The sequence below is a fragment of the Emys orbicularis genome, chromosome 6, assembly GCF_028017835.1.
Source record: "Emys orbicularis isolate rEmyOrb1 chromosome 6, rEmyOrb1.hap1, whole genome shotgun sequence".
NCBI lineage: Eukaryota > Metazoa > Chordata > Testudines > Emydidae > Emys > Emys orbicularis.
Window position 1 is genome coordinate 91,436,429 of NC_088688.1, and position 14,506 is coordinate 91,450,934.

At 38.9% G+C, this 14,506-nt stretch overlaps 1 protein-coding gene across 1 annotated transcript in view; it reads left to right on the forward strand.

The window, feature by feature from the left end:
• KIF27 (kinesin family member 27) overlaps positions 1 to 12,653 on the forward strand; it is a 37,435-nt gene extending 24,782 nt beyond the window's left edge. The window contains exons 12-17 of the mRNA XM_065406418.1: positions 390 to 566; positions 1,233 to 1,448; positions 3,040 to 3,246; positions 6,675 to 6,873; positions 8,285 to 8,449; positions 12,190 to 12,653. Of these exons, the coding sequence (XP_065262490.1) occupies positions 390 to 566; positions 1,233 to 1,448; positions 3,040 to 3,246; positions 6,675 to 6,873; positions 8,285 to 8,449; positions 12,190 to 12,653 (1,428 nt within the window). The remainder of the gene's footprint in view (positions 1 to 389; positions 567 to 1,232; positions 1,449 to 3,039; positions 3,247 to 6,674; positions 6,874 to 8,284; positions 8,450 to 12,189) is intronic.
• The last annotated feature ends 1,853 nt before the right edge of the window (positions 12,654 to 14,506 follow it).

The following is a 14,506-nucleotide window of genomic DNA, read 5'->3' on the forward strand; positions in this document are numbered from 1 at the left end:
TTTTCTGACAAGTAAATAGTCTCGATGAAATGTAATGTAACACCCTGTACCTGAGCTATAGAAGTGTTATTAGGAAAATAACATGTATTTCAGCAAGGGCTGTCTTATATGGACATGTGCATAGCAGACTTTGCAATGTAATACTGCTGTGGTTTTCCAAATTTCTCCAATCAAATAACTTAATTATCTTGAGTTGCAAATCAAGATTCTGTTGTAGAGTTACTGTTAACACTAAGAATGTCAATTTTGGATTAAGTTATAGAAATCTGAAATTGACAGAATTATTATTCTAGATGAGAAAATACTGTACTTAAAGAATGCTGCACAAAGGAGGTACTTTTGAGCCCTGACTAATACTATGTATCTCTCAATTATTTTTTGAAATGTAGAAACAGGAAGAGCAAAGGAAATGGTTAGATGAAGAACTAGAGAAGATTCTGCATCAACATCAAGAATTAGCAGAACTGGAAGAAGACTTAAAGAAAAGAGAAGCTATCATAAACAAGAAAGAAGCATTGTTACAAGAGAAGAGCCATTTGGAAATCAAGAAACTAAGATCTAGCCAGGTGCTCTATATAATACTGTGTAGCTATTATTACAGTACCATTGTTTGAGAGTCCAGATAAAACATATTAGAAAGAGAAGCAGCAGTATGGGTCTCATGTAATCTGATTTCTATCCCTGGTATTGTCACTGTAATCTCAAGCAAGCTAATCTGTTTTTCTGTACCTCCATTTCTCTGACTTTTTAAATTGGGGATAATGTAGAATAATGATATTTCTTCACCTTCTGTAAAACACTTTTGAGTTCTGGAGACAAATTCCTTTATGTAAGTGCAAAGTATTATACTTTGTAAAATTTGGTTGATCCCTTTGCAATTTGAAAACAAAATATCTTTTTTGGCTATTATTTGGCTTTAAAAGCAAAAATGAATAGAAATTTAAACACATATTTCTTAATAGCAGGTGTCTTTATAACAGGGGATGACTAAATTATGATTTAACTTTCTGTATGTAGAAAGCTGAAGTTGAGTGTTTCTTCACTTTTATAGTTAGTAAATATTTATATTATGATAGTGCCCAAATAGCATTGGGGCCCCATTGTGCTAGGTGCTCTACAAACATGGAAAAGAGACAGTTCCTACCCTGAAGGGCCTGTAATCTAAACTATGTACGGTTTGGTTAATTATGCGTAGCGTTTTTGTATCATTTGTGGATTTGGGGTTTTTTTAGGCTTTAAACAAAGATAGCTTGAAATTATTTACCCGCCTGAGTATGCTGGACAAGGAATTGTGTGATAAAAGTGTGCAGCTCCAGACCAGTGCCAGTGAAGAGAAGAGACAGATTTTGGAAGAAGTTCAGGTTCTTCAGAAAGAAAGGGACCAGCTGCTCAGAAGAAGAAATAGTGTGGATGAGAAACTTAAAGATGGTAGAGTGTTGTCCCCTGAAGTAAGTAAAAACAGCCATTAGCTACTGTTAGTTACTATTTTATAATATAACACACTAATCATGATCTAAACATATTTCCAAATATCAGATAAACTAGAATTGAGAAATTGGAACTGTTTTTGTTAAAATATTAAATTTTTAATTAGGAAATTCAAAAGAATTAAAGTAAGTACAACAGTAGTAGCCTGGTTTGCTAGATAAGGAAGTTTAGGTTTGGAGGTCTGTTCCAGCTGGTGTCCTGACAACCCTCCCTTGTTCTTTTATCTGTGGCATACTGTTTTTCTTCCTTGAGCCCCTAGTGCTTCTCCTTTCTAGATGGCCATCACAATTCTGTCTTTAAACTGAAATAGGACTTTCAAACCTCCGTGACTTAAATCTTTAGTTAAATCAGTGTAATTTCTTGTGTAGATTAGGCCTTAGAGACAGCTGTCTAATAGCTGCCACTGAAACTGACATCAGTACTGTTCTGGATTGGCCAGCAGGAAACGCTTATTAAAAATACATCACCCTCATGACCCAGTGGTCTGACATCTGTCATGGGAAGCAAGAGACAAAACTGCCTCCAAATTTATGTCTCTCTCTGCAGGACAAAGCCTAGTTAAAACTTCCAAGACAGCTAGGCACATTCCGTTTCCTTTCCCACCACCCACACACTAAAAAAACAAAACTAATAAAAAGCATTGTTCTGTCTTTGTGTGTTTCATTTTCATTTTCCTTCTCCTGATGTAGCTTCATCTTCACTATGCTAAAAAGATACACATTTGCAGACTGTCACTCTATTTCAGGATCCTAATAAGTTAGCTACTAAGTTCCTTTCTACTTAAAACAGAGAATTAAAGGTAGAAAATTGTAGCTCCCATGATTTTCTATTAATTAAGATTATGTATATAATGTACACTCCGATTTATGCATATTTATAGTGACTACTACTATAAATTTAAATGTACTTTCTATTAAGAAGATCAAGATCTTTTAAAGTTATTTTTTTATGTGCTGCTTTCTTGGAATACCCACACCTACCAGTTATCTAAATAACCATATAATTAAAAAATCCTACTGTTTAGAAAAACTTCAGTGGATGACTATCAGTTTTTCGCAGCTGGTTCTTATTATGTTAGGACATTGCTTGAGGCGATTTATCCATTAATAAGGGCTTCGCTTGACTTTTCACTGGGTTTTGTGAGAAGGAAACCTCACCTGAAATATCCCCAAATTTCCATTGTGACAATAAGGTATTTTGCTAGGGATATTCCCAGACTCCAGCACAGTGTGAGGTAGAAATCCTGCCAATCAGCATAATTAACTTAAATTGGGGTGAAGTAAGTCCCTCTTACAGTGTATAGACTCTTTCGTGAGCCCTCCACTCAGTAATGTACTGTATTTAACCCACAGTGAAAAAGAAGAAAAATATCACTTTTATTTTTTTTTTAATATTTTTCTCAATTTGTAGTATGTTACTGCATTTTCTCTCAGAACAGTCAGAGTCTATATAATAAAATTAATTAACATATTAACATTTGGGTATACTGACTCTTGCATAGCTTTTTAATTGAAATGGAGAGTGGCACCTCATTTCTGCTTTTATTTGTAGGAAGAACATGTCCTTTTCCAACTGGAAGAAGGGATTGAAGCATTGGAGGCCGCCATTGACTACAAGAATGAAAATATTCAGAATCGCCAGCTCTCACTTAGAGGCTCATCTCAAATCCTTACACAGAGTGAGGCCAATGTAATGGGAAAACTAGTTTCCCTGTCTGCTACTGAGCTTAGAGCTATTCTCTTCAAATACTTCAACAAGGTGTGTTTTGGCTGATGAATAATATTAAATTGAATTTTATTTTTCACTGGTGTCACAGGTAATAAAATGAAACAGTTCAATTTCTTAGAACTATCCCTCTCCCCCCAAAAAGAACAAAATTTCATTTTAAAAGTTGTGTTTTCAGTGACGATGGCTGAAGTTAGGCTCGGTCTCCCCTGTATTGAGCCAGATACTGTGCAGTGTTTCTCACTTCTGTAAATAGTATTGAACTTTTACATGTCAGGTTTGTCAGCCTCCTTTCAGATGTTGCCAGCCTACACAGTGTTTACTTTCAGATGTGGAGGTAAGGGTTCCCTCCCTTTCCCAATGTGGTCCTGATCCTTCTAGCAGCAAGAACTAGATGATTTAGGTGTTGCAGCACTGGGTGTTGCAGTGCCTAACTTCTTTTAGGTGCCCTGGCACATAATGGAAGTCACAACCATGAGTTAGGCATCCAGGCTCCCTAAACAGTGCATGGGCAGAGTTAGGTGCGTAGAAAATGGAAATCACAAAAGCATGCACACTGAGTTGGGAACAGACTAAACTAGCCAGTGCTAAGGAGAGGGGTGAAACTCCTGAAAAAGACCATAGGTGCTTATCTCTCCTTGGGGTTCACAGTTGTGAACCCTCTCTTGGAGTTGGGGCTGACCTGGCTTAGGCACCTTTCTCAAGAAAAGTGAAGAGCAAGAGGTAATGATGGTGGGTGCCCGCCACCTTATAACTTTTAGCCCAGTGGTTAGAGCAATCACCCCAGATGTGAGAGACCCAAGTTCAGTTCACCCCTCTGCCTAATGTGGAGTAGGGATTTGAGTCTCCTACCTCTTGGAGAGTTCCCTAACCACTGGGCTATAGGTTATTCTGGGATTGGGCTCTCTCACTCTCCTATTGAAGTTGTTCTACTGTGCATAAATATTTAAATATTCATTGGGCCAGAGAGCGAGATTAAGATTGACTCTTTAATGACTGTTTTTTCCATTATTTTGTCTGGGATTGATGTCAGAATAACTGGCTGATAGTTATCTTGGTCATCCTATTTTCCATTTTGAATATTGGTGCAACATTAGCATTCTTCCAGTCTTTTAGAATTAACCTGGTATTGCAAGATTTATTAAAAATTAACATCAGTGGGCCAGAGACCTTCTGAACAACTCTGTTAGGGCTCTGGGCTGCAAATTATCTGAGTTACTGATTTTAAAATGTTTATCCCTAGATGTTGTCAAACATCCTTCAGTTACTAGTGGACTTGAGAATACTTAATCATCCTCATTTGAGATGAGTGCATCCTGCATCTTACCAAATACAGAACAGAAATATTTATTGAACACTTCTGTCTTTTTTGTATCATTATTAACAATTTTACTATCTCCATCTAGTAATGAGTCTATATAATTGCTAGGATTTCTTTTGTTTTTAATATACTTAAAACGCGTTTTTATTGTCCTTGGCCCTACTAGCAATGGATTCTTCCCTGATATCTTTAGCCTCTGATATCAATTTTCTGCACTTCATAACTCCTAACTTATATCGATTGCTATTCTATGTATTTCCCACTTTTCCCATTTGTTATATACAACTTTTTATTTCTAATTGTTTCCTTCACTTTTGCCACTGAATCAGGATTTTCCTTTAGCCAAAATTGTTCTCTTTGATTGTGGAATCATGGCTTTTTGGCCACCTAATAAACTCTCTTGGACACCTAATAAACTCTTCTTAGAAAATTCCCAATTTTCATTCACTTTTTTTTTTTTAATTTTTCCTCCCAATCAATTTTGCTCATAATTTTTCTCAGGGAAATCAGCCCCTTTTTGAGGCTGTTTGTACATATGGAATGTAATCAGTTCTGGTTGTACATATGGAATGTAATCAGGTTATGATTGCTGGTCCCTAGGCAACCACCAACTTCCTGTCCAGTAATTAATTCATCTTTATGTGTCATGAGGTCCAAAACTGTTACTTCATGTTGGCAGCAATTCCTTTTATGTTAGAAAATTTATAATCTATAATACACCTCTACCCTGATATAATGCGACACGATATAACACAAATTCAGATATATCGCGGTAAAGCAGCGCTCTGGGGGGACGGGGCTGCGCACTCCGGCGGATCAAAGCAAGTTCGATATAATGCGGTTTCACCTATAACACAGTAAGATTTTTTGGCTCCCAAGGACAGCGTTATATCGGGGTAGAGGTATATTTAGAAAAAAGAACGAGGAGTACTTGTGGCACCTTAGAGACTAAAAAATTTATTTGGGCATAATTTGTTAGTCTGTAAGGTGCCACAAGTACTCCTCGTTCTTTTTGCTGATGCAGACTAACATGGCTACCACTCTGAAACCTATAATATTTAGAAACTTGATGAGGATTTACTACTGGCTGCATGACACCTCCAGCATACATCTCCTAAATTGAAGTTCCCCATAAGAACACAATTTTTCTTTCCATACATTACAGACAGGTGTCCAAGAAATAACTCATCCTGTTCTCTGGTTTGATTTGATTTTGTGGCAAGACACCTGGATACTGCAATATGTCGGTGTGACAGACTGCAAATTCTGTCGCAGTTCACTTTTTAATTTACATTTTTTTAAATGAATTAAATCTGAAAATTAATACAGTCATTGCATTTAGCACCTGTATATATTTTGATACTACATTCAGTTTATTTTATGCTGGCTCTGTTTTTTCAGTTTACAGTATACTACAGATTTCTTTATTGACAACATATAACTGCTTCACAAGTTTTCATGAAACAAGCTGGAGGTTTTGGCAGCTGAGTAGGTGACAACTGGGGCTTTTGCTACCTGAGGTGTGGGAGGCAGTTTGAGATTACGAGATAAGTACATTAGCTAGATATTTTTGTTAAGATTAGTAGCAGTGAAATGCCTAACCACCTTGACATTTAAATTGTTGTTTTTAAGTTTCAGAGTAAACAATCTATTTAGCTGGATAGACAGGTCACACCTCATATTGTTACAGGCATTTACAAAATGAGGAAGACAACACTACATTAATTTACATTTGGTTCATATTGTTAAGGTTCTTCATAACCGTATGGGCTAGACACATAATTAAAAAAAAAAAAAAAAGTGCAGCAATTTTCATGTTTGTGGAATCCACCAGGAGCAAGGAGGAGCCTTCTCTATAGTAAGCCTTTCGTACTCTTGCTGTGGATGTGCAGTCTAGACCATTCTTTTTCCAGTCAATGTGTGTATGGCTTATAAAGACTTATTCCCCATGGGTTAATGAATATTATATGCATTAAGCTACTACTTTCCAGTAAGTACAATAAAATGTTTTATTAAAAAAAAAAGTACATTCCTTCAAGATTTTCTCCTTTTTATTCAAAAAGGGCGTTGGCTGAGCCTGTTTCGATTACCCATTACTAGGAATTATTTGTTAGTCAAAATAAGAATATTTCTTTATTAGGTTGTTAGCCTACGTGAGGCAGAACGTAAATTACAGCTGCAGACTGAAGAGCTGGAAATGAGAGTCACAGAACAGGAAAACGTAATACGTGAACTGGAATCGGCACTCGAACACCTCACGCTGCAGTGTGACAGGCGACTGACCCTCCAGCAGAAAGAACATGAACAAAAGATACAGTTAATATTGCATCATTTCAAAGGTATTTGCTTCTTAGGGTCTCTATTGACAAACACTATTTATTCGCTATAAAAAATATTGCATTTCAGTTGAAACTTCATACATGTGTAGCCACAACATACAGTTGTATTATTAAGCAGCTCTGGTCTACACTATAAACTTATGTCGGTAAACTACATTGCTCAGGGGTGTGGATTTTCCACACCTGTGAGCAATGCAATTATAATTATATACAATGATAAAAATATACTGACGTAACTCCTGGTGCAGACAGCGCTATGTCAACGGGAGGGCTTCTTCAGTCAACATAGCTACCGCTGCTCGGGGAGGTGGAGTACCTATGCCAACAGGAAAAGCTCTCCCCTCGGCGAAGGCAGCGTCTTCACTTAGGCCTTGGCTACACTCGGGTGGCAGCGCTGTGAAGCGCGAGTGTAGTCGCGCCGCCAGCACTGCGAGAGAGCTCTCGCAGCGCTGTATGTACTCCACCTCTCCGAGGGGAGTAGCTTGCAGCGCTGCGAGCGAGCGTGCAGCGCTGCAGGCACTGATTACACTGGCGCTTTACAGCGCTGTACTTGCTGCGCTCAGGGGGGTGTTTTTTTACACCCCTGAGCACAGCAAGTTGCAGCGCTGTACAGCGCCAGTGTAGCCAAGGCCTAAGTGCCACAGCGGCACTGGTGCAGCTGTGCCATTGCACCACTATAAATGTAGACAAGCCCTAATTCTATTGCATGATAGAATGCTGGGTCACAGTCACAATATAAGTTCTGGTATGAAAGGAAAACTCAGTTTTTAAAGTTTTTACACTAGACACAGGAAATTGAATGACCTTTTTAAAAACTGTGGAACTTGTTAATATAAATGAGAATTAATAGACCATATTTTGCATGTGTTACTCTCAGAATTCTCCCTAAAAAATCAGTGGTCAAAAGTAGGCGCTGATTTTTGGGTACACAGCTTGAGACACCTTGGTTTTTCCTTTTTTTGGTCTTGCCAGACATACCGCATATCAACAATTCTTGATTTTCAGTTACATTTGTGAATAGTCAAGTCCCAGGTGTCTCCTGTTGGACACCCAGAATCAGTGGTAATTTGTGCGGAACTACTTGTGTGAGTAAAGTGAGCAGGTCTTGGGCCAAAATCTTCAAACTGTGGAGACATGGGCTTTGAGTCCAATCTTTTAAGGTGCTAAGTGTTTCCTCGCTGGGTACCTTCAACTTCCAGGAGACACTTGGATTCTCCCATTTTCTGCTGCTGTGCAGCGGAATCCTGTTAAGAAGTAAATTATAACTTTTACAATGCTAATTCTAAACTTTTGGGGGGAAACTAGCAGTGGGCTGTAGGATGTAGTCTGTAATTTTGTATTCTGCATTATTATTTGCATCTGTAAAAATGAAATAAACATTTTGAAGCTAAAATTAATGTTGTTATCTTAGAACAAGATGGTGAAAGTATTGCAGAAACCCTTAAACTGTATGAAGCTAAAGTCCAACAATTGGAAAAAGACTTGTTCTTCTATAAGAAAACCAGCAGAGAACTAAAGAAGAAACTGAAGGAGCTGGTGGGAGAGTCATTTTATCAGCTGGTGGCACCAACTAAAAGTATGTGTTGTAGTCACAATAGAAACAATATACAACTTTTAATAGTAACATTTCAAAAACAGCTAATGCAGAGAGTCTCAAGCTTTGAACTTTTTACATTTGAGAAGACTTGAGCAAAGCAGTTTTTCCTCAGTTTAATTTTTAATGGTGATATCTGTCCAGGAAGATTTATTGTTTCCATTGCTTTCAAGTGAAAGAAGGCATTTGTTTCCAGTCTCAACAGTCTGCAATATGTTATACCTTTAAAATTGCATCAGATTATTATCTTGCTTTTCTGGATTCTAACATTTCAGTATTCACTGTCTCAAATAGAGTTAAAAACAAAGGATTTTTACTAATTGAAAGCTTTCAAATGGTACTGTAGTTGAGCCCACTGCAGGATGCTACTGTAAATGTTGAGGTACACCAGTCCCTTTTTTAGATATGTGGTAGCATGTGATGTGTACCACTGACTCTGAGGCAAGCACTGTAGCTGCTTCAAGTATTATGCTACACAGATATTACTTACCTCTTGGTGGGCTCCCATTGAATACTCAGAGACTTCTAGTAAGTAAAAAAGGAATCTTTACTAGGTCTAGTAGAAAGGATGTAGATACCCTAGGTATCATGGTTTAAACAAATACAATAAAAAGATAAACACATTAGTTCCTAACTTGGCTCTAGAGTACAGCCCAGCAGAGGGGGAACCAAAGGCAACCGTACAGTGGAGGAGCTTCTCAGGCCTATTACCTAGGGTGCCCTTTCTAGTCCATCCTACCATTACAGGGTAATTAAGTATTGGCCTGTGTATCCCACTGGCCAATGTTCACTCCTATAGCGTGCCTAGTTGGGGGCCCTCCTCATGTTGTCTTTTTGTAATCCTGTTTAAGTGGTTGCCGGCCTCATGTCTTCTGGTTACAGGCTACTCCCCCTGACCATCCCTCCAGAGAACCAGATCACTGATTCTAGCCTGCTGCTCACTGGTCCTGTTTCTCCCTGAGCCCGATCAGTTCTGCTTCCAAAATGTCACCTTTTCTGGGCCATTCTGGGTAACATAGTGCCTCCTTTTGGCTGTATGCTGATCTGGGTCCCTGTCTCCCCACTTGTCCCTTGAGTGTCTTATAGAATCACAGAATATTAGGGTTGGAAGAGACCTCAGGAGGTCATCTAGTCCAATCCCCTGCTCAAAGCAGGACCAACACCAACTAAATCATTCCAGCCAGGGCTTTGTCAAGCCGGGCCTTAAAAACCTCTAAGGATGGAGATTCCACCACCTCCCTAGGTAACCAATTCCAGTGCTTCACCACCCTCCTAGTGAAATAGTGTTTCCTAATATCCAACCTAAACCTCCCCCACTGCAACTTAAGACTATCGCTTCTTGTTCTGTCATCTGCCACCACTGAGAACAGCCTAGCTCCATCCTCTTTGGAACCCCCCTTCAGGTAGTTGACAGTTGCTATCAAATCCCCCCTCACTCTTTTCTTCTGCAGACTAAATAACTCCAATTACCTCAGCCTCTCCTCATAAGTCATGTGCCCCAGCTCCCAATCATTTTCGTTGCCCTCCGTTGGACTCTCTCCAATTTGTCCACACCTCTTCTGTAGTCAGGGGACCAAAACTGGACACAATACTCCAGGTGTGGCCTCACCAATGCCGAATAGAGGGGAATAATCACTTCCCTCGATCTGCTGGCAATGCTCCTACTAATACAGCCCAATATATCGTTGGACTTCTTGGCAACAAGGGCACACTGTCGACTCATATCCAGCTTCTCGTCCACTGTAATCCCCAGGTCCTTTTCTGCAGAGCTGCTGCTTAGCCAGTCGGTCCCTGGCCTGTAGTAGTGCATGGGATTCTTCCTTCCTAAGTGCAGGACTCTGCACTTGTCCTTGTTGAACCTCATCAGATTTCTTTTGGCCCAATCCTCCAATTTGTCTAGGACACTCTGGACCCTAGCCCTACACTCCAGCATATCTACCTCTCCCCCCATTTTAGTGTCATCTGCGAACTTGCTGAGGGTGCAATTAATCCCATCATCCAGATCATTAATGAAGACGTTGAACAAAAAACCGGCCCCAGGACCGACCCCTGGGGCACTCCGCTTGATACCAGCTGCCAACTAGACATTGAGCCGTTGATCACTACCCATTGAGCCCGACAATCCATCCAGCTTGCTATCCACCTTATAGTCCATTCATCCAATCCATACTTTTTTAACTTGTTGGCAAGAATACTGTGGGAGACCATATCAAAAGCTTTGCTAAAGTCAAGATATATCACATCCACCGCTTTCCCCATATCCACAGAGCCAGTTATCTCATCATAGAAGGCAATCAGGTTGGTCAGGCATGACTTGCCCTTGGTGAATCCATGTTGACTGTTCCTGATCACCTTTCTCTCCTCCAAGTGCTTCAGAATGGAGTCCTTGAGGACATGCTCTTATGGACGAATCCTTTCCCTCTAGCTCATTTGAGGTGGTGTAATGAGCCAACAAGTTCATTACACTATAGAACATTAGCCACAAATTCTAGTATTACAGGAGATCTGATTCTAATTGAATGTGGAAAAGACTATAATAGAGGTTTTTAATTGTTAGATAAGCACATCTTTCAGGACGAGTGAATTTCTCCAAAAACTAGTCCTGGCCATGTAATCAAAGAAAAATGCATGAGCCCTGGAACAATCTAATTTTTCTAAATACATTTTTGATGGGAATGATACAAAATCCAATAGTGGTTCAGTTTTCTTATAATATTACCATTAAACTTCTCACCTTGCCTTTTGTTTATTCTTGGATTTGTTGTTGTATGTGTTCATGCAACAGAATAAAATCTATTTTTTCTGCTGATTTAAATTTATTGGCCAGATTTTCAAAAAAGTCTAAGAAATGAACATGCACATTATAATTGAACTTGCAGATTTGTGCATTTGCTTGCATAACTACAAGAGTAATTTTAGGTGCTGCTTTTGAAAACTTAACCCATTATGCATCAGTCCATTAGGTCAGGTGCACTTACAAGTTAAAATGGTGAAGAGCCAGGTATAAACGCCTAGACCCAGGGGTTCTCAAACTGTGGGTTGGGACCCCAAAGTGGGTCACAAGCCCATTTTAGTGGGGTCGCCAAGGCTGGGGTTGGCTCTGGGCCCCAGAAAGTCTGAAGCTCAAGCCCAAGCCACACTGCCTAGGGCTGAAGCCCAAGCTCCACCACCCAGGGCTAAGGTTACATATCCTCCACCCAGGGCAGGAGCCTTTGGGCTTCAGCTTTGCCCCCCGCCCCCGGGGCAGTGGAGCTCGGGTGGGCTTGGTCTTCGGTCCTCCCTCCTGAGGTCTTGTAGTAATTTTTGTTGTCAGAAGGGGGTCACAATGCAATGAAGTTTGAGAATTGCTGGCCTAGGTGGATGGAAGTAACAGCTAGTTACCTTCTGTCATTATACATGAGATGTTTGTTTAGCAGGCTGTAAAAAATGCCACCAATGTTGTGCAAAAGCTTGTCTCTCTCGCCAACAAAAGTTGGTCCAACAAAAGATATTACCGCACCCACCTTGTCTCTCTAATATCCTGGGACCGACACAGCTACAACTACACTGCATACACCACTGTTGAATGGTTATTATTGGGGACAGTTTTCACATTTAATCTTGTTAATGCCCTAAGACTATATGTCCTAGTTAATGTTCTGTAAAACAATGTTTCCTTGACTGGGAGGATTCTCATATGAATTGTATCCTAACCATTTGCTTCTCGGAAAACTTCCTTTTAGATAATGATGCTGCTAACAGGATACTGAGCCAAGAAGCAGAAGTTTCTTCAGAAGAATTCAAATTGACGTCCAAACCTGAAAGTAACAAACAATCAGGAAAATTAAGACAAACAGACAGCCCAGCAAGTGGTTTAAGGTGGTGGCAGAATTCATACAAGCTTGAAGAAGATGTTTCAGAGCTAGCACACAATAGAGGGTGTTTATCAAGTAGTACTGAAGACCAAGCAGGACCAGATGAAGTACGCTCTTCAAAATCTCATCCTCAACTATTCTCTCATTCTCAGACAAAAGAGATCATAACACAGCTTCAAGGAGTGACTCCAGTAAAACTGTCTCGCCGAGAATTACGGCATATTCCTGCATCCGAACTATCACTGAGGCGCTCCAGCCTTGGAGTCAGTGTCAATTCTGTTGCTGCAGATTCCATTGAAATGTCCAGAAAATCTAATGACTTCAAGATATAGTTATTCTTTGACACATTTTTAGCAGCACATGCTACTAGAATCACTGTATTACATTTCCTTTATTCATGCACTAGTCAACTAGCAGCCACAGGTGAATGAACCATTGTTCTGTAACTGCTGATATTCAGAACACCAGAGATCATATGTGTTTGTTGCGCTTATGCAGTTTCAAAGAATCTGAGACCCTTTCTTATTGGCACAATCACAAACAGGCACATGATTAAAAAGCTTCTTATTCCCGAGAGAAAAAAAAACTTTATATTCCTTGGTTTTCCAAATCACTCTAAAAGTTCTGGTGCATTTTTCAAAAGTTAACGTTAGTGAAGATTGAAGACTATTGAATTGTACAAGAATATTCTGTGACTAAGGTAATTTCACTTTAATTGTTTATAAACACATTAAGGTCCATGGTAATTTGCAAAATACATAGTTTAAAAGCTTGGCTACTGGACCTGCACCTAGTAATTGGCAGTGACTGAATTCCCATCAATACATAGCATATGCTTGATATCAGAGTCAGGGTCTAAAACTGCGTTTGTTCCTCAAAAGGTATATGTAAATATTTCAAATAATTTTTATTTTTTCCTCAGTATTTAATTACTTACTCTTATGTAAGAATTATATTGCATGAGACAAACATGCCTTAAAAACTGTTTTAAAGTCTTTTTCTTTACATATTTATATAAACTTTTTTAAGCTCTGTGCGAAACAAGTATTATGCCTTATTTGTGAAATTGATGCAATCACTTATTTCACTTTTTGTGTCTTTTGTTTGTGGGCTTTTTTTTTTTTTTTTTTTAAACATTTGACATATCTAGCTTTGAAGTGTGATGTTTGTGTACTATTGAAATGGTAAAATATGGGACCAAAAATTCAGCATCTTAAGGTAAGCCAGCAGTACAGTATAATACATTGTTGTTGGTAATAATGGTTCACAACTTTTCATTTAGAAGGAAATATAAATCATTCTTTTAAAATCCAAATCTACTTCAGAGCAGACAGTACACAGATCCATTGGTTTACAACTAGTTTGTTTAGTTCTGGATAATAAGTTGAAGTGTTTTGTAAGAGAGCAGTGATCATTCACAAGAAGCTAGTTAGCTGAGCTGACTTGAAGGCAGAGGCCAAGGTTTTTGAATTTGAGTGTTATAGGTTAGGCACCTACATTCATATTTAGGCTCCTAAGTAAAAGTGACCTGACTTTCAAAGGTGATAAGAACCTCAGAGCTCAGCACTTTTGAAAACCAGGCCATTTTTATGTAGGGACCTAACTTTAAGCACCCATATTTGAAAACTTTGTCCTGAATTATTTGCTGCACTTAGCAACAGTAAATCTCTCCAGTCTGAACTGAGATTATTTGCTGATACACTTAAGGAATCTTGGATTGAAGCCTCCAGTACACAGTACATGACCACTGAGAGAAAAAGAACTTCATTTTCCCATACTTCAGGCCATTAAAGGCCTGTCTGCAGAGCAAATTTTACCATGTCAGGAGATCATGTTGTAACATGTAACAGCTCTGACTGTCTTATAACACAATTGTTGGTCTTTTCTGTATAGACTGCACAAAACTGTATTATAACCATATTGATGAACCATTTTGCAGCCCCGTAAAGGCCTATATAATTGTATCCTTGAAAACTGGACTTATTACATATTGTTCTGTAGAATTGTGATATAAGGGATTTGGAGGTTTGTTTTTGTTTTTTTTAATTGGTTGGTGGTTTTGGTTAGGAGTTTTTACTACACTGTAAGTCTAAATAATTGAGGCTTAGTAATGTTAAATTTTATATAAATGTATTTAATATTCATAACTTAATACATGTATGCTAAAGCAATACATGGAAATACA